At 43.7% G+C, this 25,478-nt stretch overlaps 1 protein-coding gene across 4 annotated transcripts in view; it reads left to right on the top strand.

The window, feature by feature from the left end:
- The window catches only part of ENY2 (ENY2 transcription and export complex 2 subunit), a 363,037-nt gene that overhangs the window by 135,455 nt on the left and 202,104 nt on the right, over positions 1-25,478 (top strand). For all 4 annotated transcript variants that reach the window (XM_044065753.1, XM_044065754.1, XM_044065755.1 and 1 more), the window contains one exon: positions 7,821-7,891. In XM_044065753.1, the coding sequence (XP_043921688.1) occupies positions 7,821-7,891 (71 nt within the window). The remainder of the gene's footprint in view (positions 1-7,820; positions 7,892-25,478) is intronic.

Here is a 25,478-nt window from a genome sequence, read left to right as displayed (position 1 = left end):
TAGTTGCATACTGCAGATGGCCCAGAAGGCTTATCTTACACCAGATAAGCAACTACAACTGACTCAATATTTCAAGACAATGGCAACAAAGACCCAATTAACTGCAAGAAAAATTCTGCAGGCTTTGGGCTTCATGGCATCTTGCATACTAATAATACCATTTGCAAAGCTGCATATGAGGAAATTACAGTGGTACCTAAAAAGCGTATGGTCTCAACACAGTCACAGCTTGGACACAATGATATCTCTCATTCCCTGCCTGCAACAGGAATTTCTATGATGGTCACAGGCATGTCACCTCAACAAGGGTCAGCCTTTCACCTTGCCCCCAGCCGGGCAGACTATCACAACAGATGCTTCAGACTACGCCTGGGGGGCACACATGGCAGGACAATTCATTCAAGGCCTATGGACTGCAGATCAAAGAAATCTGCACATAAATCAAAAAAGAGATGCTAGCTGTACAGAAAGCTCTGACAGCCTTCAAGGATCTATTACATCCAGGACAACTTGCAATAAAGATGGACAACACCACAGTAATGTGGTACATAAACAAACAAGGGGGTGCACATTCTTACCCTCTATGCAGGCAAGCAATGATCTTATGGAACACAGCTCTGGCCTACCAAGTCCAGTTACAAGCTCAATTCCTGCCAGGACAGAAGAACACATTGGCAGACGACCTCAGCAGAAACATCAAAGATCCCCAGGAGTGGAAACTAGATCCACAAATATTTGCAATGATGACTCATAAATGGGGCCTTCCAAACATAGACCTGTTTGCCAGTCCTCAAAACTACTAACTGACAAAATTTTGTACAAGGACATTCCACCATCAAGCTTGGAAAGTGGACTCTCTCTCTTTCAGTTGGAAAAACCTGACAGCATATGCCTTCCCTCCATTACCTCTCCTCACAAAGGTTCTTTTGAAGGTCAAAAAGGAGAGACCAAGACTGATTCTCATAGCCCCAGACTGGCCACGCCAGCACTGGTACCCGCTATTGAAAAATATGGCCCACAGCCCACCATGGATATTGCCTCAAATACCCCATTTGCTCACACAACAAAGCAAACAGATTCTTCACAGCCAGCTCAAAACTTTAAATCTGGCTGCATGGCAAATCAGCTAAACATCCAACCAGCTCCTCTTTCACAAGCAGTTCTGGATGTTATTCTGGAAGCCAGGAGGCCAAGCACCAGGAAGGCTTATTCGGACAAATGGAAAAGGTTTTGTGCCTGGAACCAAGCTAAAGGCCAAGACACAATTCATCCTCACATTCTACAGTATTTAGCTGAGATGTTGCACAAAGGACTTTCCTTTTCCTCCATTAAAATCATGCTTCAGCTATTTCAGCTCACTACAACATGGATCCACCTTATTTTCACATCCTCTTCTAAGGCAGTTCCTCAGAAGGGCAAAAAACATTAGACCACCCAGGAGAGCTCCTACACCAACATGGGACCTCAACTTTGTTCTAAAACTAACGCTATCTCCCTTTGAACCAGCTTTCTCTGCAGATCTTCAGTTCCTATCATGGAAGACTGCCCTGCTCCTAGCAATAACTTCAGCTAGGAGAGTCTCAGAGCTACAGGCACTAATGGCAGTGGAACCTTTCCTCATTTTTCATCAAGACAGAGTTTCTCTACGAACTAATCCTTCCTTTATGCCTAAGGTGGTTTCCAGTGTAGCTTTAAATCAAACCATCCACTTACCCACCTTCTTCCCCAATCCACAGAACAAAGGTGAGGGACTCCTGCATTCCTTGGACATTCACAGGCAGCTTCGTTACTACTTGGACAAAACTAAGGCTTTCAGAAAAACTGACCAGCTCTTTGTATCCTATGGTACAGCTTCTCAAGGGAAGGCTATATCTAAGCAAACCATTTCTAAATGGATAGGTCATTGCATACGTTTCTGCTATACCCATCATGGGAAACCAGTTCCTGCTACCATTAGATCCCACTCTACCAGGGCAACAGCTACCTCTACAGCCTTCCTCAGGGGCGTTCCAACCAAGGAAATTTTAGAAGCTGCAACTTGGAGTTCAGTACACATCTTTACCAAACACTATCACTTACCTCTTTACTCTAAGTCCAGGGCAGGCTTCGCCACTGTGGTTCTGCAGGGCCTTATTGCCTCCACTAACCCTCTATGATACCTCCCCCCTACCTTAGCTTTGGGATTCAACCCGTGTGTGATGACTGCAGCAGGGTAACACGATGAACATAGTACAGTTTTGTACCTACCATAAATGTAGATGTTCGAGTGTTCACCCTGCTGCAGTCCAGGTTACCCTCCCTCCCCTCTGATCTACTGGCAAAATCTCTTCTATGCCTTACTGATGTATTTGCTTATAGCTGAAGGGATTTTGTGTTTGTGCATTGTTCACTCCATTTGGTACTAATTCTGACCACCTTTTTGGGGGCACCTGACATCTGGGGCAAGAAAAACTGAAGAAAATGGCGTCGGTTGCATTATATATAACCCTGGCGCACTGACGTCAGGGAAGAGGCGACAGCAACCGACGCCGGACCAAGACTTTGGAATTCCGGCCGACTGCTGGACCGCCTGACGACAGGATAACCCAAGTGTGATGACTGCAGCAGGGTGAACACTCTAACATCTACATTTATGGTAGGTACAAAACTGTACTTTTAAGCTAGAGGGGGATTTCTTCCTCTGCTGAGCCAGTTCCCTCTTGTTCTTGACATAGTTTCTTTCTGTTGTTGTATAGCTTGTTTATACTAGGGGTCTATCATGGTTGCTTGTTTTTTTGTCAAGATCTGGTTTTAATCCAGTCAGGTACAGCTGATTTTATACAACTGCTTAAGTGGTTATACAGGGAATTGGTGTACACCTCTGCATAGGAGTCTGTGTTATCTGCGTTCGAGGGGGCTTTGAAATTTCTTATACCTTCACTTAGTAGATAGAAATTTGTCATAGAAATCTTCTTAAGTATTTTTGAGCTTGATGGGGTATCTGGTCTTATAATTACACTGAACAAGACTAATTTATGGTCCAGTCTTCCCATGGAGGACATCACACAGCGGTGGGGGGGGGGGGTGCAGTGCTCTCCCATGTTAGTGAGTACTATGTCCAGGACATTTGTGCCTCTTGTGGGTGTGCTGACTAGCTGTTCCAGAGCATTTGCATTGACAAAGTCCAAGAACCTCTCTGCCATCCTGTTTGTGGTAGTGTATGTTTTCCAGTCTATGATAGGATAATTAAAAATCACCCATGAGTCAAGTGTTGGGCTGTATGACAAGTGACTCCATTTAAGTCCAGGTATGAGGTATGCTTTTCCTGTTTCATGGTAGGTGATCTGTAGCTAGCTATGATGTGGGTGGGGACTTTGCCTATAGTTAATTGGACAGGGAGTAGCTCAAGAGAGTCATACTGTTTTACCAGTCTTGAGGTGTACTTATACTTAATGAAGATGGATACACATCCTCGTTTGGTTCTTTCATTGTGTTTGTGGTCTGAATGTATGGAACACATTGTAGCCCTTCACAGCCAGGGTGCTTTCCTTGCCTTTAAACCACATCTCAGTGACCACCCAGACGTCAGCATCTTCCAAAGTGAGGAGTGCTTCCAGGCAGTGCAGTTTCTTATTTAGACAACTAAGCAATACCTCAAGTTTATCTAGAGATGATTTTTGTTATTCTGGGAGGTTGGTTATTTTGTCACTGCGTAAAAAATGCACAATAGGGGTCGCTAATGCCTTTGCCAGTATCCGAAAGCCTAGAGGAGACTGGTACAGACCATCTCTGGCCATATTGACCATGTCTTCCCAGACTGACCGATACTGGATCCCCTTGGACTGACACCAGGAGCTAAGCCAGTTGTTAAAGTCAATCATTTTTTGTTTGTGTTGTGGCATCATCCTTGGAGAAGGTAGAATGCTGCTTAAGTCTAGGCTTATACCTGCCTGTGATGCAATCTGAGAGCTCAGTCATGTTTCACTTCATATATTCCAGTGAGGTATGTCTCAAGTCATTCACCCCCCCACATGAACTTTGACCAAGTCATACTGGCAGTTGTGGTAGTTGTAGTTAAGTAACTTGAGTGACTTGACGGATCCTGGCACCTGACTAGCAGCTAACCGTAACCCGCTCCTTATCCACCCTGGTGAGTGGATCTTCCATGTATCTCACAATGGAGTCACCTATGACCAGTACATTAGGTTTTGTGGTGTTACGCCTTATGGGATTTTTTTGTTGAGATGTGTGTGTGTGTGTGTGTGTGTGTGTGTGTGTGTGTGTATTGTGCTGTGGTTGTTTTTTTTTTGCATTGTTATGTGTTTAAGTGGTTTCCATTTGGGGAGGCTACTAATCGTTTGGTAAGTTACTAGTGAGTACGTCGGCATGTGTGGGTTTGTCGTATCCTTATTTATTGTGGCAAAAGTGTGTGCTGACAGCCTGTTTGGCATTCATTTTTGTCCGTATGTGAGAGTATTGCCTTCAATTTCGTAGTGTAACTACATCTCTCACATAAAGTATTTGTTTCAGGAGTAAGTGGTTGTTGGTGTACATGAGACAATTGGTACATTGCCTCAGGATGCCCATGTCTATCAGACTGGCCAGAGACATGAAGGGGAAACTGCCCGTCCATGATAGGCTCTTACTGTATGTTTTATTAGGGAAGGGAGTGGGTTAATTTGACAGGACTGTGTTGGTAAAGCCAAGACTAGAAGAGGGACCTATACTTTGCATAGGCTAGGGTTGATTAATAAGGCAGTGTTGCTCACTGCACAACTGAGTTGCTGCTAGAGCAGCAGAAAAGCTTGGAAGAGTTTCACTGACAGCTGCTTAGGGAAAAACTGAGCTTCTAGCCTTTTAAATCTATACAAGGGAACTACTAACTGCTGTTGTGCAAAGAGCAGCACCATGCAAATGCAAAGCTTAAATATGAGCAAAGAGAAACAAGTTCTAAGCTAACTGCCAATCAGGAAAGCACACAATAAGCCTCCCACCAACAGTCCCCAACTCAGATAGGTTAGATCGGCACACTTCTACCATGTTTGTTTGTTTGTGTCTTTCGGCTTTTCCTGGTTAGGGGTCGCCACAGCAGAACTCCGGTCAGCTAATGATTGGCAGTTGATTTTTACGTACCGGCTTGCCAGGCCTGACGCACAACCTTCAATGAAGGTACACCCATTCGCGCATGTCTCCACGCAGAAGAAGCTCTAGCTGAGAATCGAAACGGACAGCGTCTTACTGTGAGGCGACAGGGTGCAAAAAAAAACACCTTAATGTAGAATAGCTGGTTTGGAGCCCAAGAGTAGCAAGACCACACAAACTACCTCAACAGCCCTCCAGTTAACAGATACAATGTAATACAGTGCAATTAACTACTTAAAAGCAGCAGCAGACGATACATTTTTTTTTTTTTTTTTTTTTTATTGGAAACTTCTAAACTATTGCCACATTATATAAGAGAAGTGCAAAAAGATACTTGAAGCCCTTTTGTGTGCTTCCTACTTCAGACAGACCAGGTAAACATCTACTGCCACTAGATGAATAATTCCAGTCCTCCTAATATAAAAGCACAGTAAAGGAGTGTCCGGAGTGAAATGCTACCACAAACATACTTACGGATACAGTAGTGTACTTTAAGCACCTTATAAAACTGTGATTATTCAATAAAAGTCTTCACTTTGTATAAATGAGCCAAGATCCACTCAATTGTACAGAATTTATAAAGGCACTAAAAACAAGATAAGATGATTAAAAAGTCCTCCAGCCAATAAAGCTACATGCAGAAATCTCCAGCGTTTCCAAACCTAAACAGACCAGGCTCCCTCTCAGTGCAGTAGATGGAAAATCCATTCACCTCTTGATGTAAAAACAAATGCTTGCTTGAGTGTATAAATGCACTACTTTATCCAAAAGCTTGCTAGATAATGAACTCAGAGCAAGTAAACCAACAAAGTAGACAATGAGAGGCAAAATGCACTCTTCCAGTTTAAGCACAAGGAAAGGCAAATAAATAAATCAAGATCATCAACATCAGTGTAGAAAGGGAGGAGCTTATTAAACTCAATTTATTGTAGAGGTGGGCAGCTTAAAATCCCCAGGTTTAAAAAGCAGGTCAGCGAAGCGGAGAGTGGGTGGGAAAAACTAGAAGGGAATCCCTAGCAGTGCTTTAGTTTATGCAGACTTGAAATCTTTTCAGAAAAAGACAAAGGCCCAGAAATTCATGTGTATTTACGTAGCAGTCCAACAATTTAACCAATGGGGGGGTGAAATGTGCAACTCAACTAATTTAACTGTCTGTCACATAGAACAAAAACACCAGGCCAAGCTGGTTTCTTAAAACAAAACAAAGTGGAGCAAATAAAACAGAAAGCGGCTTTATCACTCACAGATAATAATATAGGTTTACTTTCCTCACCCAGCAGGGAATCACCAGCAGTGCTTTAGTTTATGCAGGGTTGAAACCTTTTTAGAAAAAGACTGTGTTGTCTGTTTTTGTCCTTCCTCAACCTCCCGCCATTTGTCCCCTTTCTACTAAAAATGTTTATTTTCTAGTCTCCTAGTTTGACCTGTGGAGGGTTATATTGCCTGACTGTTGGATGAGCTGCAGCTCTTCCTCCTTTGTCTCCTGCTTTATGTAGTTTTTCATTGGGATGTTACGTGATTTTTCGCACTGTTTTTCCCACTTGATAGCTGTTTTAGATAAGGTACAGACTAAAGAGAGGGCAAACTTGAACTGAAGTAATTCTAACTGGAATGAAGGATTATGCATAACTGGAGACCCTCGAGCTACGGAACCAAGTCTTTAGCAGTGGCCAAAGTCTGATTCAACACCCATCGGTTGAGGAAGGACAAAAACAGGCAACACAGATGTATAGTTAAGGGAGTACATAATTTATTCAGAAGACCATATTAGGCAAGAAAAGCTTGAAGAACTGAAGAAATCTACTAGCATTACTGACTATATACAAATGCCTCATGTACTGACCACAGCTCCATGAAATTCTGGTGCAAAACCTTAGATGGTTTTCATAGAGGCAGAGGTATTTCTGGTAAAAATCCTGACTTCTTGATGACTGACGAGAAGGGTGAATTTAATTTTTAGGATTTACTGATACACTGACTTCAACTTTAAGGTCTAGGGCACTGTCTTGGCTGCAGTTTTAAACCGTGCTTCTTCTCATGACCTTTTGACTATGAACTTTTTTAACCTGTGTATCAGGAGCTGGTTTGCCATCCTTAGGCTTTACACCCTTTCTACCTAGTTAACCATTTAGGTAGAGTTGCTAATTTAGCTAGAAACCGAAAATACAGCATAACAGTGTTTCAGGCCACATTTTTTGAATGTCACTGTCAATAAAAAAACATTCATACTTAGCTGAGAATAAGACATTTATAGTTTTATAGCTACTTAATAGGCAGCTGATCTTTGAGGATCTTAAGAAGCCCAGCCTTCCATTCCAATGGTAATTTTGTTAGTCCTTTTGTTGTGTGTACAAATAGCACATGATATATACCTGAACTGAACTGTGCCATTTTCAGAGCTGTATTTTTTAATGGATTTAATGGTAAAGACTTTGTAATACACTGGATTTTCATGGTAGATCTTGTTAGCCTAATTGGTTCTCTTTGTTGCTGGCTGTGTTGAATAGATTTTTTTTAAATTAATTTCATATAAATTGGCTCCTAAAACAAGACATGGTGGCATTCTGACTGACTGCATCGTTTCCTGAAGTAACATAAAATAGAAGAAAATTAAAATGTTTTGTTTGTGCTGGGATTTATGGACATCTAAAATAAGGATTCTGACATATGAGACTGATTACCACACTTTATTTTGACAGATTGAAAGAGTTACTGAAAGCCAAGTTAATAGAGTGTGGGTGGAAAGACCAGCTGAAAGCCCATTGTAAAGGTAACTGGTTCAGTCGAATTCATCTATACAATCATCACTTAAGTTCCATTTCCGTATGGTATTTATTTTCCACATAGGTGAGAGAATGACAGTGAGAATGAGCTAAATATTATACTACTATTACGTTCCTATTGAATTCTGTTGAACAGGTGGGCTTGCTGAAACCTGATGTCTTTTATTCAGTTTGATAATTGTAAGTATATATTTTTCTTGTAGAAGATGTACAGCTTGATGTGACAGGACATACATTTAAAAAGTTATAAGATCACATGTAAGTATTTCTGTTTATGCAGCCTTAACTGGTACATAAGGAAACATCACCAATAGTGGTTTGGTCTCGAGTCTGGTATTGTAGGCTACATATCTTGAGTTTGTTTATGTATTCTACTTTGAATATCACCTGGAAGATGTTGCAACTAATAAGTCTGAAACTACAGTTGATTAACTCGTTTATTGCCAAGTGTATATATTATAGACTCGGTGGCAGTGTTTTATCTGTTTGCGCTTCAGCAGGAATTTGCTGCATGTGAACATTTCTCCTCTGTTTCACCTTGGATATTGGTATATTTTAACTTGTAGGGTATGGAAGTACAGCAGGGTGTCTCCCCAATTGCAAAAAATTGTCCTATAAGCGTTTCAGTGACCTAATGTTAGCCTGTTTTTTGTTATCCAGCTAAATCTTCAGGTAGGTGAAACATAGCAGAAGCTTTTCATTTACTGGCCTTGTCCATTCACAGATTACAGCCTTTCCTTTTCCTTGCTTATTCATACTTACCTCAGTCACTTTTTGGGATTTCTGTGGTTGTTAGCTAGACAATGTCACTTTGTTTTACTTTGCATGTGTCTACCACCCTTTCATTGATGTACTTCCGGACTTCTTGCCTGAGCTTTATTTTTCTTTATCATAATGCTGTTATCCCTCACATCATATCTTTTGCTTAGTGAAGAATGGCTTTATTTCCTTTATTATAAGGCTGTGATTCCCTCACATCATATCTGCTGCTTGGCAAAGAATAACCCTTTTAAGCACTTTACTTTCCCTTTAGGAAATTAAAGGCCGTTTTATCTTTCTTTTCAGAAGATTAACTGTACATAACTTCGTTGTCTCTTCAGTGGCTTATCCTGCTGACCCAGTATTTTTTTTTCCTGTTTGCAACATCTTTGCAAGTATTTTTCCCCAGATGTATGCACTGTACCAAATTCTTTATTCTAAATGCGGGTACTGCAAAACTCTGGGACATCAGAGTCTCTTGTTTGTGTGAGACTGCCCATCTTTTTCCATTTGATTGAAACAACATATATTAATTAATGTGGTCTGCTTTTGCTGGGTTTCATTATTTTTATTGTATTTCCAAATCAAATGATTATTGAGAGGCTGCTGTTTAGTAACAAATGCACATACTTCATAGTCACTCTGCAGGTATTGTGTATCTTGTTAATATTTTCTTTTTTCTTATATACCAGGCTTGATACAGTTCTGAAACTACTGTCTTGAACTGTTTTTTTTTTTTTTTCATACTGAGTTGATACCACATTACCAGTTATGCTGCGGGGGGCTTTTTCTAACATTCATAAAAATGAGAATTATATCATTGTGAACATAATGAAATTCCAATATTACAGCGAAGTGTTATGATATGTTACAGCTGAAGAATCTGATGATGTCATTTTCATTCATTCCTCAACTATTGGGTTCGGCTCCAATCCTCTGATCCAACTGGGCCACTTCTTCCACATCGTAGAACACTGAAACTCTCAAGCTTCTCCTTTTACCCATAATGCGTTAGTTACCTTACATACCTAAGATTTAATTTGCCACCTTAGTGTTCGGACATAGGTCAGAAAACTCTCGATTGAGAGGGTTAGCACCTTTTGTGAGTTGACTATCTATCTATATAATTCTAATAATTTTTGTATCTTTTGCCTCCCCTTAAACCTAATTATTTCTAAGATGTGTGTGTCCCTACGTCCCTGACTACTGGGTCAACTCTAAGGGGTGTGTTGTCAATATGACAGTTACCAGGGATGGATGACTTTGCAAAGGATACTATTACACATTTCTTGGCATTTAGTTTTAGTCCATGACTCTGACACCAGTTGTTTGTCTGTGTCAGCCCCTCCTGGAGAACATTTGTGTCAGTATGAGATTCAGTGACCGCTCCTAATTTGCATTCATCTGCAAATTTAGTCAGCCAGAGACCACTGACATTGGCCTTGGCCTCTGAGAAGTAAATGCCAAAAAGGAGCAGTCCAAGAACTGATCCCTGAGGGACACCACATGTGACTGGCCTCTCTATAGAGGTGGACTCCCCAGTTCTAATTTCGTGGGTCGTATCTGTGAGCCAGTTGGCTATCCACTGGGTGACATATGGTTTGTACCTAACTTCTTGAGTTTGTCAACAATGCCTGAGTGGGGTATTGTGTCAAATGCCTTGGCCAGGTCAAGGTAGGCAGTGTGAACGATTTTTCCCTTATCCATTGCTTTGCTGACCTTCTCAAAGAAGTCCACCAGGTTGAGTAGGCAGGATCTGCCCTTGACGAAACCAAAATGGGTTGGGTCCAGTGTCTGGAGGTTTACTATATCTCTGATCATCTCCATGATAATTCTTTCCATGGCTTTACAGCTAAGACTAGGGAGACTTTTATGGGTCTGTAGTTTCCAGGGTCTGTAGATGGCCCACCTTTGTGCAGAGGGATGACTGTTGCCTTTCTGCATTCATGAGGCACAAAACCTGTTTGGAGGCTACAGTTAAAAAGTAATTCCAGAGACACTGATAGGTCATGTTTTATGCTATTTAGAAGGCATCCTGGGATATTGTCTGGGCCTATTGATGCAGTGTTCTTGGTTTTAGAGAGAGCATTAAGGACCTGTTCCATAGTGATAGTAGGGGGGAATTATATTTGATGATATTTCCTGAGGGAAGGTTGAGGGGGAGAGAGGAGTAAATGTAGAATTTATCAGCCAGAAGGTTTGCTTTATCTTCTGGCTTAGTATAGGTGGCTCCATTTGCAATGAGCTCTGCACACAATTGTGTATTGCCTTTGAGGTTGTGGACATAGCTGAAAAATGCTTTGTGGTTGTCCTTGCCTGGAAGGCCAAACTTACCTCAAATTTGGCTTTGGTAGACTTTATTTGTCCTCTGAGTTGTTTGTTTAGTTTAATGAGTGCTCTTATCCTGCTGAGTGCTGCACCTCCTACTTTTTGCCATGATTTTCTTCCCCCTGTTATACATTCGATTGATTTTGTGATTCCACCAGGGTGGCTTGTTTTTTGAGTTAGTTATGTACTTCCTGGTGGGTACAGCTGCCTCTGAGCAGCTATTAACATGCTTGGGTTTTTGTGAACGGTTCTGCATAGACAGAAGTGTTCTCAGGGTTTATAGGGGCCTGAAATTTTGCCAGGTTCTCACTTAATAGCAGGAGCTTAGCCTTAGAATAGTTCCTGAATATTCCCTGTTTAGTTGGAGGTCCAGGTTTTAATTTTACTTTAAAGGAGATCATTTTGTGGTTTGACTTTACCAGGAAAGGCAGTACATTAGGGGGTGTGCAGCACTCTCCCATATTAGTGAGGACCAGATGTAGTATGGTTGCACCCCTGGTTGGTGTATTGACTCTCTGGTCTAAGGAGTTTGTGTTTACAAAATCCAGGAACCTCTGTCCATGTACGTTTGATGTCCTATAGTATTCCCAGTTAATAGTGGGCTAAAGTCACCCATGAATATGGTATTGGGTTGGATTGTTAGTTTTTCTAATAAGTTTAAATACATGCTATGGGTTTCCTGGGTCATAGGGGGGGACCTATAGCTTGCAAGGAAGTGGTATTGGATTTTACCTATGGTGATTTGAACATGGAGCAGGTCAAGTGCATTGTCCTGTCTGGCCAGCCTTTAAGTATATTTATTTTTGATGTAAATAGTGACACCTGCACCTTTAGTCCCTGTCTGTGAAGTAGCTAGTCTAAATGTGTGTAAGGCATTATAACCCTGCAGTGTTGGTGTAACCTCTTGTAAGAGATATCAAAGTCCAACAACATCTGCTACTTTGGCTCCATTATCAGAGCCTCCTCTTAACCAAGACAAAAAAGACAAATTTGGATCCAAAACCTAGATCCGATAAATCACCAAAAATCTGTTCACCTCACTTATTGCCAGATCCAATCACCACTTGGCTGCCATCACCCTTTTTGTCACAATCTCCTTGGCACCACTCCTTCTCTGAACCAACCTTTGGCTTCGGAACTAGTTCCGAAAGTCTTAAAGTCAACTGCCTGTGATCCAAAGATGTTGGCATCTTCAACTCCTATGGTGTCTGAGTGGTCCAACACCGAGTAGTTTGGAGCCGGATGACTCTTGGAGCTGTAGCGCCTGCTCTGGGGTGTTTTTTGACTCTGAAGTTGTCACAACCTTCTCTACCCCTCGGAGCTTTGGTGCTGGACAACTCACCTCTGACTTCCTCCTCAAGCTGCTTGCCTTTGGGGAGGAGGGAACTGACAGTCCAGAAGCCTGCCTTTTTGGATCCATCAATGTCTCATTCTCCAGGTCTTTCTGCCCTCAATGTACTGGAGAGAGCTTTCTCTGTTCCCAGAGTTCAGACTTATCTTCAGCTCTGACTTCCCAATCCCATTTCATTCTGTGTCCAGAGCCTTGGTCATCTGTTCTACTGGGACAGCCAGCCCAAACAAGTCTCCAGACCACCCAACAGGGTATAGTAATCTCTTCCGATACCTCTCCAGAATATCCCACCGAGCAGGTTCCTTGGAAGAGGAAGTGCAAATGTAAGCACTTCAGACTCCCTACAAGAGTTTGTCATTGAGGACACTGTCTTTGATGAAGAGGAAGCATTCCCCGAGATCACCATCCATTGGTGTCTCATTTGGAGACATCTTAGAATTCCTAAAACAAAGGGGTGGTTGGTCTCCTGATAACCATTTCCAAGAAATGTTTGTGTTCCTGGAGGCCTTTGGAGCTGGCCTGTTTACCTCCTGGGTGACTCTGCTCATCGATGAGCTCATTGATTTAGTCTGTAGATGGGCATGGAAAGAGCCTGACATAACTGAGCCAGTCCCTAAGAGACCAGCTGGACCCTGGCACTACCTGAGGATAGACCACACTGGAGTAAGGAGTACCCATTGATGCCATGGTCTTAGTGGCGGCCACTAAGAAGGAACTGGCAGAACCAAGTTCTTCTGTCCACCCCCTTAACAGGGAGTCTAGGGCACTGGACAGGTTTGAGAAGCATGTCTGTGCTTTCGTGTCCTTCACCCTTAGGTCGCTGTATTATTTGGCACATTTTACAGTTCTCCAGAGGGATTTGATCAAAGAACTTTCATATCCCTCTCTGGGAGCATATCCTCTGAGGTAGAGAGTAGTATTTCCTCACAAATGACTACCCTTCAGTCTATTTCAAATTCGTCCATGAAGCTCATCTCCCACCCAGCTTGAAGTTACCTCATGGGTGGCAGGTTCAGGCATTTCCATCAGAAGGCATGCCTGGATGTGATTATGTGACTTTGCTGAGCCCTTCAAATCTTCTTGCGTCAGTGTGCCCTTTTATAGGAACCTCCTTATTTGGCTGCACAATAAATGACACTCTCTCTACTTATGAGCAGGTAGGGAAAACCCTGTCTGTTATTGGCATACATTTTTCGATTCCTCAACAGACCTTTTCTAGGAAACCAGTGAGGCAGATGGAAAATGTGGTTCAAAAAATCTCAGGGTCCCTTCCAAGACCCACATAGAGACAGTTCCCCTAGGGACTGAAGGAACAGTCGAATAGAAGACGCCATCCCTGCGGCAGAGTTGGTCTGCATAACAACGGATCTAGGGATACTTTCTCTGACATATCATATCAGCGCTTCTGAAAGGAGGCTCAACTGTCCATCTCTGGAGATGGTCATAGTTCACTTATCTCTGCAACAGAGAACCAAGCTAGAAATTACAAAAGATACATAGGTGCAGTGGATAATATCCAGAAGTTATACAATACCATTTTCCCATTCACCTCCAGTGTCAAACAAAATCCCAGATGTTCCACCCAGTTGGAGGGAAACAGTAACACTAGAAATAAGCACGCTGCTAGAAAGAGTCATCCAAGAGGTCCCCCCAGACCAGAAAGAGTGCAGAACTTATTCAAGATTCTTTTTAGTGCCAGAAAAGAGAGAGGACTGGAGGCAAGTGTTGGATATCAGCAAGGTAAACCAATTTGGTTCAGTATACAATGTTCCGGATGATCATGGTTCAGTCCATTCTGCCTTTTCTGCACAAGGACGACTGGATGTGCTCAATAGTACTCATCCTGTAGATATGTCACATAAAAAACGAACAGCCGATCCAAAAGATGTCTACGCTTCTGTCTGGGAGCCAGTCATTACCAGTTCAGAACACTGCCCCTTGGTTTCACCACAGCCCCCAGGGTGTTTGCTAAGTGTATGGCAGTAGTTGTAGTTGACTTAATACTGCTGGAATTTTTCTGTGTCTGGATGACTGGCTCCTAACCACTCCGACCAGACATCAACTAATTCAGGCTTGGGGATTTCTGTCAGTTACAATAAATCTCAGTTCAAACCAACTCAAGTTTGTGAATTCATCAGTGCAGTTTTCAATATGGTCACTTCAGTAGACTCTCTCCCTCAGTCTCATATTCAAACAAGTCAAAAAGATCATTCAGAGCTCTTCTCTTTCAGCTCATCTGATACTCCAAACATTGAGATCCATGTCCATATCAATCACTCTTGTACTGCTGGCAAGGTACCATTTTAGGATCCTTCAATGGACACTTGCAACTCAGTGGTCTATTCTCCAACAACCTTTATCCAGTCATTTCAAAATAATGCAAGCTTGCAAAAAATTACCTTCTGTGGTTAATCCATTCCAGTCAAATACAAGAAGGACATCCCTTTGTTCTTCCTCAACCCAAGGCCATAGTGACCACGGACGCCTCTCAAGGTTGTGGTGACACTTCTTGGGGAGGGGGGGTCCAAGGCACATGGTACCCTGAAAAGGCCAACACGCATATCATTGTGCTGGAGATGAAGCTGTCCTTCTAGAGTTGCAGACTTTCCAAGACATTCTTCCAACCGAGACTTTTGTGATTCAGACAGGCAATGTCAGTGGTCTGGTATATCAGTAGACAAGGGGGAACGAGATCTTACCCTCTTTGTAGAGAAGTAATCTCATCCAATTGCTATCTGATAGCAGTGCACATCCCAGTAAAGTCAAATGTGATTGCAGACAAGTTAAACAGGTCTAATGTTCATCGTGCATACAGCTGCAGTAATCACATATGGGTTCTCTGCCGTCAGGCGGTCCCTCGGTCGGCCGAATTCCAAAGTCTAGGTCCGGCGTCTGTTGTTGTCCCCTTCTTCCTGACGTCAGTGAGGCAGGGGTATATAAGACACAGCCGACGCCATTTTCTTCAGTCTTTTTTGCCGCGCGGTGCCCGAAGCAGAAGCAGTTCGCAAGTGCCAGTCGGCCAGCTCCTGAATTTACGAAAAATTGGAAACCGAAGTCTTCATTAAAGCTAAGTACCCCGTTGGGGAAACTTTTCTTGCCTCAGACCGATGTCAGAAAAAGTTAACAATTGTATTTCTTGTGGGAAGCAAATACCGCATAAGGATTTCCATTCCCTCTGCATACCTTGTTTAGGCCCAGACCACGACGTCTCGGGCTGTCGCTTTTGTGCTACTTTCAATAAACGCACTATTAAGCGTCGGGCGGAGTTCGCCCAACACTTTTTTGGTACAGCCTTTGATTATAAAATGTTGTCGGAGACTCCGACTACCATTTTGTCCAAAAAACGCAAGGACAAGGACTGACACGCGAGGTCCGTGGTCCCCACTGACACCACGCCAAAACCGGCTACACGTGGTCCGGTTCTCAGCGAGATGCCTTTGCAGTCCCTGACTACCGACGACACTTCTTTGGCGGTGTCTTCTGTAACCGAGACCGCAGGTACCTCGGCCCAGACCCAGTCTACAACCACCGAAGCCACTGTGAGCGTTGAATCTCCTAATGTGGACAGGTCCACTTCTACCCATGGTGTCTTTAGACCCTCATCTTCCTTTTCCATTAAGGCCTTTACTAAGTCCAAATCAGCCAGGCATCCCAAGAGGCCTGTTGCACAGGGCCCATCTCCAGGCCCCATGCCTAAAAAACAGATGCTTAAAATGGCTGAGGATTTAATTACTCTTATCAGGGGTTCACAACCCCCCCCAGACAAGAGACCCAGAGTGGAGGAAGATTCTCCCTCTTCTGATCAGGGATCCATTTTATCAGAACATTCTGATGTAGAGGAACACTCTTACTCCCCTTATGAAGATTCAGATGCAGAGCAGTCCATTCCTTCTGTATCTTCTCCTGAGGAATTTTCTTTTGGGGAAACCTTGCACACCTTGAGGGAACACTTTCATTGGGAAGGCCAAGACTTTTCTGATTCTAAGAAAAGACTTAGGGAATTTCTTTTGTTACCTCAACACAGACCTCTGGCGATACCTCCTGTCTTGGACATACTTGATGATGTTTATTCGGAGGCTTGCCTTAGTCCGGATTCCCTGCCTCCTGCCCCAGTCAAACCTGATAGGTACTACAGAGTTCCTAACACTCACCAATTTCTTTACAAAAGCCATAATGCTGACCCTGAAACCATTTCTCAAGGCCCCAAGGGAATGAAGGCCTCTACTGCTAAGAACCCACTACCTTCCAAAATAGAGTCAAGATCCTTAGAAAGGTGGGAAAAAAAGGTATATACCTCGGCCACTCTAGCCATGAGGGCCTTAAATTGTCAGTTCCATATGCTTAAATATCAGCAGTTTCTGTTATCACAATTAAGAAATAAAATGTCTCAACCTGAACAACCAGACTTGAAGGAGTTGCAGGATATGATCCATGGTGCAGAACAAGTGGGTAAACACACCTTACAATGTGGTTATGATGCCCTAGAGGCTTCAAGTAGAGCTGCTGTTACAGGATCAGTCATTCGTAGACATGCTTGGCTTAGGGAACAAATCTTCCAAAAATGAGAGGCATGCCAAACCTGCCACACAATCAAAGGGCAGAGGCACAACTACAAATTTCAAAGCTCATAGACATGAACGCTATTCAAGAGGTACCTATTCACGAGCAAGGTCAAGATTTTTATTCCAGGCTATTTCTGGTACCAAGGAAAGGATCCGACTGGAGACCCATTTTGGACTTATCCATCCTAAACACATTCTTAATCGTACCAAAATTCAAGATGCTCACATTACAGCAGCTTCTTCCCATGCTGGGCAAGGAGTTTTGGCTGGTAACATTGGACCTCAAGGAGGCATACCTGCATGTCCCAATCAGACAAAGCTGCAGAAGATACCTCAGATTTCTTGCAGGTTCGATGCACTATCAATTCTCTGCATTGCCCTTTGGCTTATCTACTGCGCCCAGAGTATTCACGAAATGCCTGGCATCAGTAATTGCCTACTGCAGACTTCAAGGGATACAAATTTACCCTTATTTGGACGACTGCCTGATCCAAGCGGACAGCAAGCACATACTTCTGGATCATCTGGCTTATGTAACACGGTTACTGCATTCTCTGGGATACACAATCAACAAAGAGAAATCCAGGCTAACACCTTCTCAGAAAATAGCTTTCCTGGGTGCCAACTTGGACACAAACACCCAGATGGCCTACCTTACGCCAGAAAAACAGGGGCAACTAACTCAATACTTCAAAATACTAGCAAATTGTACCAGGCTTACTGCAAGGAAAATCCTGCAGGCTCTGGGCTTCATGGCATCTTGCATTCTTTTAATCCCTTGTGCAAAGTTGCATATGAGGAAACTTCAATGGTACCTAAAAAACCTTTGGTCTCAGCACAGCCATAGTTTGGAAACAATAATACCAATAATTCCATGTTTACAAAAGGAATTTCTATGGTGGGCCCAAGCATGTCAAACAAACACAGGCCTTCCATTCTGCAAGCCTCAAGCAAATCAAGTCATCACAACAGACGCCTCAGATTACGCCTGGGGGGCACACATGACAGACAGGTGCATTCAGGGCAAATGGTCCCAAAAGGAAAAGCACCTTCACATCAATCAAAAAGAAATGCTAGCAGTGATGAATGCAATTACAGCTTTCAAGGACTTGCTGCATCCAGGACAATTACTGATAAGAACAGACAACACCACGGTAATGTGGTACATAAACAAACAAGGAGGAACACATTCATACCCCCTGTGCAGACTAGCCATGACACTTTGGAACTTGGTTCTGGAATGGCAAATCGAACTTCAAGCACAGTACTTGCCAGGTTTGGAAAACACACTGGCATACAACCTAAGCAGAAATATGACAGATCCACACGAATGGAAGTTGCATCCTCAAGTGTTTACAAAGATAATCCAAGCGTGGGGGAGGCCAGACATAGATCTCTTTGCCTCCCACAGGAATCATCAATTGGAAGAGTTTTGTTCAAGGACCTTTCATCCAAAGGCCTGGAGAGTGGACGCCCTTTCATTCAGTTGGACAGCATGGACAGTTTAGGCTTTCCCACCTCTGCCTCTTCTGCCCAAGGTGCTCTTGAAAGCAAGAGCAGACAGACCGAAGATGATACTGATTGCTCCAGACTGGCCAAGACAACACTGGTACCCACTCCTGAGGAGCCTAACACATACTCCTCCCTGGTCCCTACCTCTAATGCCTCTACTGCTGACTCAGCACAGCTATAAAACTCTCCACAGTCAGCTGAAAACACTCAATCTCGCTGCATGGAAAATTCCTTAACACCACAACAGACCCTACTCCCCAAAGAGGTGCAGGATGTCATTTTGGAGGCCAGAAGGCCATCTACTAGAAAGGCTTACTCCGCAAAATGGAAACGGTTTTGCTCTTGGAATTTCGGATTTTCCCTCCCTCCATACCCCTCTATGCCTAGGGTCTACTCCTATCCCTGTTTCTCTTAGCTGGGGATATCTGTTATGGTGTATCTGTTTATTGCTCATTTATTTGTCTGGAATCCTGTTTTTGTCTTCCAATTTGATTACAGCCTTCCTTGGAGGGCACCTGGCATCTGGGGCAAGAAACACTGAAGAAAATGGCGTCGGCTGATGCTTATGTACTCCAGCCGCTCTGACGTCGGAGAGAAAGGCGACATCAGCCGACGTCAGACCCAGACTTTGGAATCCGACCGACCGAGGGCTGCCTGAGGCAGGACAACCCATATGTTATGACTGCAGTTGCATATCTATCGGACATCTACATTTATGGTCGGTACAAAACTGTACTTTTCTGCATGTCCTTCAGTGGACTCTAGCTATTCGGAGGTCCAGTCTAAGTCAACCCCTGTCCTTTCCAGTCCAGCTTACTCCAATTTACAAACAACACATTCACTGGTGGATCAATCGGATGACCTTCATCTAGGGTGACCCTTTGTTTTTGCCGCCTCCAATTCTTACAGTGACCACGAACGCTTCCCAACTGGGGTGGGGGTGAGGAGGTATTTTCTGGGAAGTATGGTCCAAGGCTTTTGGTTCCCCCAGAGACCAAACTGCATATTAAAGTATTAGAGATGAGAGCAGTCCTACTAGCGTTGCAGACATTTCAAGATGCTCTTCCTGTAATGACTACTGCATTTCAGACCAACAGCATGTCTGTGCTTTGGTACATCAACAAACAAGGAGGAACCTGATCTTATCCCCTCTGCAGAGAGACCATGATAGTGTGGAAATGGGCAATCTCATCAGACCATTTCTAGTTGCAATTCATATTCTGGGGAAAACCAGCATGTTAGCAGACAAACTAAGCAGATCCATCCTGATGCCTCACAAGTAGTCTCTCAGTCAGTCTATGGCGGGAAGGATCTTCTGACATTGTGGCCAACCGTGCAGTGATCTCTCTACATCTCCCACACCAACAAGTGCAGCAGGTACTTTGCTCTTATCACGTCCTCAGGGGGGAGTCACAGACGGATGCTGTAGTCCACACTTGGCCCTCCGGTCTTCTTTGTTTATCCCCGTCTTTCTTTGATTCCCAAATTTCTGAGAGAATTTTGGCTGAGTTCAGTTATTCGCATACCCTTCTGGCCTCGACAGGTATGGTTCCCCTTCCCATAGTCTCATTTTCGTTATCCTCCTTGGATACTGGAACCCTCTCCGGATCTCTTCTCTCACCCGTCAGAGATCCAACATCCCAATATCCAGGCCCTCAAAATAACGCCATCATTTCTTCACTTCCAGTAATGGTTAGAGAGCCAGGCTTTCTTCTCCTGTATGTACCATTATTTTAGTTTCACAAAAAGAATCTACTAAGAAAGTTTACAAGAGCAAGTGGAAAAGATTCTCCCTTTGGGCATTGAGTAATGAGCCTGACCCAGTCTCTGCTCCAGTTTCTGTAGTACTTGAATTTTTAGTAATCCTTTTTAAAGAAGGAGCTAGTTTTTCTACCATTAAACTAGAGTTAGCAGCTATTTCTCATTTCCACACAGGAGACAGAAATTATTCCTTGGCTTCGACCAAATTATCCAAACCATTCCTATAGGATTTTTTTCTTCTCAAACTACCAGTAAAGGCTTCTTCACCCCACTGGGATCTCTCAGTAGTGCTACAAGGTCGAACTCGGAAACCTTTTGAACCTTCAGATAAAATGTATTTATTTATTTTATTTTACATTTGTTGACCGGGTATATCAAACTGAGCTGAAGAGCCCAGGGAGAAAAGCTCCACATATTAGACAGTTATATATTGAAAAACAATTGATAACATTAACATAATACATAGTTTATACAGTAGAAGAAACGGACCCATGTTATTAGATGAACCACACAGTTTTTGTTAGTATGTGTGTCATCCTAAGAGCCACAAAGGTGTTAGCATATCAGGTGGAGAACTTCAGTTATTAGGATTTGTGAGGGAGAGTATAGAACAGGAGGTTTGTTTTCTATTTGATGGGAGAAATAATTTAGAGAGGGTGAGTACAGTGGCACGTCCAGTGACATTTTAGATATTCCTTGGTGGTGCTCTTAAATTGTTTTGGATGAGTGAGGGTTTTTATTTCAAGAGGGAGCGTATTCCAAGCCATAGCAGTATGGTAGCTGTATATGTTGCAACCAGATTTGGTCTTGGGTCTGTAGGTCTTGGGTTGAGCTCCAGAGGGATGTGGTTGGAAAATAGTGGGAGATTAGTGGGGATAGAACTGGGCAGTAGGAGGGCTGGTATAGGATAGAGTGGATGATCTGGAGCTGAGAGAGGAGAAGCTGGTGGGGTAATTCCATCTGAGGTAATGAGGATGGACTAGGGCATTATGGGTAGAGGGAGGAGCTTGAGAATTTGATCCAAAGTCTGGAATATGCGGCCGAGTTGGCTCTAAAGATTGGATCTGAATCCATGGGTTGAGGAAGAATGAAAATGAACACAGATGCCTAGTTATGGTGAGTACATAACTTTTAAATCTGCCCTTGTCCTTTTCATTCTTCCTCACAGATAGATCTAAGATCCGATCCTTGGATTGGACTCAGTTGCATATGTAAGACTTTGGATCCAAATCTCGATCTCCTCCTTCTACCCATAATGCTCTATGCCATCCCTTATAACTCTAATTTTGTTTGTCACCATTGTGACAAGGTGTGATCGAATCACGAGCAGTGAGAGTTGTACTTTTTTTGTTTACTTCTTGTTAAACTTTGCATTTTTTTTTTTTGCAGTTTAATTACAATTGTTACTGTTTCTTTCTCTCCATCTCCTCCCTCTAATTGTATTTAGGTGATCACCAGCGTTACGATTTGTTTTTTCTCTCTCTCTACCGTTCCTGCTTTTCATACCTACTTGGCATTTCTTCTCTTTCAATCTACAGAGATGCCTTTAAAAAAAAAGTTGTGTTTAGAGTGCAGATGTAGCTAGTTTAGTGTTAGTGTATTAACTAGCTTAGTTTAGGGTCGTAGTTTAGTCATTAACCTCTTCTGTTATTCTGTTTTTGGTATAGCTGCTATAGGTCTTCAAGGGTAAATTTGCTGTTTTTCCTTTTTGTGGAAATGTCTGAAAAACCCACCAGTATTAAGAAATGCACCTCTTATGGGCATAAGTTCCCCAATTCTGATGCCCACAAGAAGTGTGTTTACTGCTTGGGGCCTGAACATCTCAAGTCAACCTGCGAGATATCTGCCACCTTCAACCCCAGGGTTCTCTCTGACCGGCACAACAAATTGATACTTGGAGGCGTACTTCCAGCTTCTTCCACTTCGGGGGCTCAGATCCCCTCTAAATCTCATCAAGGCTTTGTAGATTCCAAGAAATGAGCCCTCCCGAAGTCTGTGTGGGCCTCGTCTGAGCCACCTGAAAAACATAGGAAGAATTTAGATCTGACCCCTTTGGATGTGAAGACCATTGCACCTCTCTCGGATCCACAGGCCTCATCAGATCTGACAGGTGTGATTACCATCTTCAGCTCTCCCTACCCTCTACCTCCTATTCAGATCCCAGACCCTCTGTTCCAATAGCTAGGGGGACAGTTGCCAGAGTTTGTTTCAAAGCCTGTTTCCCTGGCTCTGCTCTCACAGTTATTTTAGACCCCAAAGAAACATTCTAGGCCTGCATACACAGCATCATCCAGATCTTCCAAGAGCTTGACAGGCAGATGTGGACAGGATGATGCAGAGATTTCTCGGGGTTCAGGTCCAGATGGGGATTCTGCCAACTCAGTCCCCTCTGAATCCATGAGTGCACCTGCCCAGCCAATACTGTCTCCTTCTCTGATCAGACCTGTGGTTTTGGAGTCCCAGGATCCAAGATCCCTGAGAGATTTGGTGACTGATCCAAGGAAGCTCCCTTCCTTGAGTCTGGCGATGTCCCTGACCAGCCCTGCTGCAATACCTTCAGATTTGAGGGGTCGGTGCCATATCTGAGGGTTTGGGTTTGGCTTTGGCTTTTACTTTGTTGGATCTATCCCTTCCCCTTGGTGTTTTGGCTCTGGACAGCTCTGGTCTGATCTTCTCTGGAGGGCTTGGATCTGGGCTTGGCCCCAACCTACTGTCCTTTGCTGCTTTGGCTCCAAGAGGTGGGGGGTGCTTCCCCGGATTCAGCAGCCTTTTACATAGTAAAAAGGGCTCTCTCTCTTCATATAGAGAGTTTTCCTCTCAAATCTTGGGGCCTACCCTTCATCCCTCATAGGGTCAGAGCTCTGAGCCCCTCATTTCTGCTCCTCACGGTCAGCCAGCTTGGGGAAGCCTCCACACATGTTCAGCAGAGGGATTTTGGCCCCCTTCTGACACCTGTCCCAAACACCCCACCGAGGAGGTACCTCAGAAGCGGAAGTGTAAAAGGAGGCACATAGACTTCCTATAGAGCTTCTCACAGAAGACACCAATTTTGCTGACAGAGAGGAATCCACCTGATTGCTGCCTGATGATGTTTTCTTTGGGGACATCCTGGAAATCCTCAAACAGAAGGGTGGCTGGTCTTCTCAGCCTCCTTCTACTGATGAGTCTGTGTTCCTGGAGGCTTTAGGGGTGACCCCCGTGGCGGATGAACTAATTGACCTGGTTTCCCACCAGGCTTGGAAGGAACCAGATCGAGCCCATCCCCAAAAACCCGGATAAGTTCTTAGTTCCCCCTTCAGATAGACCTCACTGGAACAAGAGAGTCCCAGTTGATGGCATAGTTGTGGTGGCAGCCACTAAGAAGGAGCTAGCGGAACACAGCTCCTCTCTTCTTCCACAGAACAGGGAGCCTAGAGCAATGGACAGATTGGGAAAGCGCATGTACACCTCAGATAAATTTGCACTGAGGTCGTTGACCTACCTGACACATTTCACTCGTTTGCAGAGAGATTTGATCATGGAGATTTCAAACTGAGTCCATGTCTGCAGAGGACCTCAAGAAGGTCTCTCCTCAACTGGTCACTCTTTTTTCTCCATTTCCAATGCATCAATGAGGCTGATCTCCCATGCAGAGGAGGGTGACTCACGAGCAGCCGTTTCAGGCATAGCCATTAGGAGACATGGCTGGATGAAGCTATGTAACTTTGCAGAACCCTTCAAGACATCATTTGTTAATGCCCTCTTTGATGGTTCCTCTTTGTTTGGACCATCAATGAAAGATACGCTCACCCGAAGTCAGCAGGAGGGAAAGATCGTGTGAATTGTTGCCATCAAATTGTTTTACCTCTCAAAGTACATTCTCTAGGAATCGGAGAGGTGGTAAGAAAATGTGGTTCTGGAAATCGTGGGGACCTTTTCAGGATTTGTGCAGGGACACTTCCTCCAGAGGCAGAGGAGAAGGCTTCAGTGGCAGACATCACTCCAGAGGCAGAAGGGGTTTGCAAAGCCAGAGCTTTAGAGACTCTTTCTGTGATGGGCCCTATCAGCGCTCCTGAAGTGTTGCCTGACTCCACTTCTGAAGGCAGTTTGAGATCATTTTTCCAAGTACCTGAATGCCTGGACAGGTATCACAAGAAATCATAGGAAGTTACTAAGCTATAGGCCCTGAGGCCCTTATAAGCCTACCCAAGAGTTTAGTCCATATTTAGACAAGTCAGCGCTCAAAGCCCCTGTCCAGCAGGGACACGGGTGGAATTCCAGGGGTGTATTTTCTGTTTCCCATCCAGTTATCCAGGTTGCGCTAAGAATAGTATTCAGAGGTTACTACATACCCTTTTCCCTTCCATCTTCTTTCCAAAGATGGAACCTCCCCAACATTCCACCCAGAGGGAATACACAGCTCAAGAAATTCAAAAGCTACTACAAATAAGAGTCGTCCAGGCAGTTTCACCTGATCAGATAGGATTCGGAACTTACTCCTCCTCCTTTTTAGTGCCAAAGAAAACGGGGGATCCAGAGACCAATTTTGGATCTAAGCAATTTGAATCAGTATGTAAAGAAGTCAAAGTTAAGAATGGTTATGGTTCAGTCGATGTGCTGTGTAGATTCCAGGATGCATACTATCACATCAAAATAGACAGGTGCTCCAGGAGACATCTGTGCTTTCGACCGGGAGCCAATCACTACCAATTCAGAGCAGTGGCCTTTGGACTCACCACAGCCCCTATGGTGTTCATCAAAGTCATGGCAGTTGTGGCACCTCACTTGAGGCTCAAACGGATACCAGATTTTTCCCTATATCGATGATTGTCTCCTCACGACCCCAACTAAGCATCAACTTCTACAAGCTAGGGATTACTTGCTTCAGATATCTAACTCTCTAGGCATTTCAATAAACCATGCCAAATCAAATCTAATTCCCTCACAGACTCTGGAATTTATAGGAACTCAACTGAATACTAACACTCAAGTGGCATCATTAACCCATCATCGTATCACATGATTGAAAATTAGGTGCAGGCCATACTATCACACCCGTCTCCTCCAGCAAAACTAGTGCTTCAAGCTCTTAGGTCTATGTCAGCTACCATTCTTCTAGTTCCTCTAGCAAGATTTTTTATGCAAATCCTTCAATGGACATTGGCAATACAGTGGTCTTTTCTTTACCGGCCTGTCATTTCCCATAAAACTCACTGCAATCTGCAAATGTCATGTTCAATGGAGGATCCAGTCGGATGACCTGTTTCTGGGCAAGCTGTTCTCCCTCCTCCCCAATCGCCACAGTGACCACAAACGCTTCCC

Source organism: Protopterus annectens, chromosome 3.part0 (genome assembly GCF_019279795.1).
Source record: "Protopterus annectens isolate FY-2018-M chromosome 3.part0, PAN1.0, whole genome shotgun sequence".
Lineage (NCBI taxonomy): Eukaryota > Metazoa > Chordata > Ceratodontiformes > Protopteridae > Protopterus > Protopterus annectens.
This window is presented reverse-complemented; position numbering and strand designations above follow the sequence as displayed.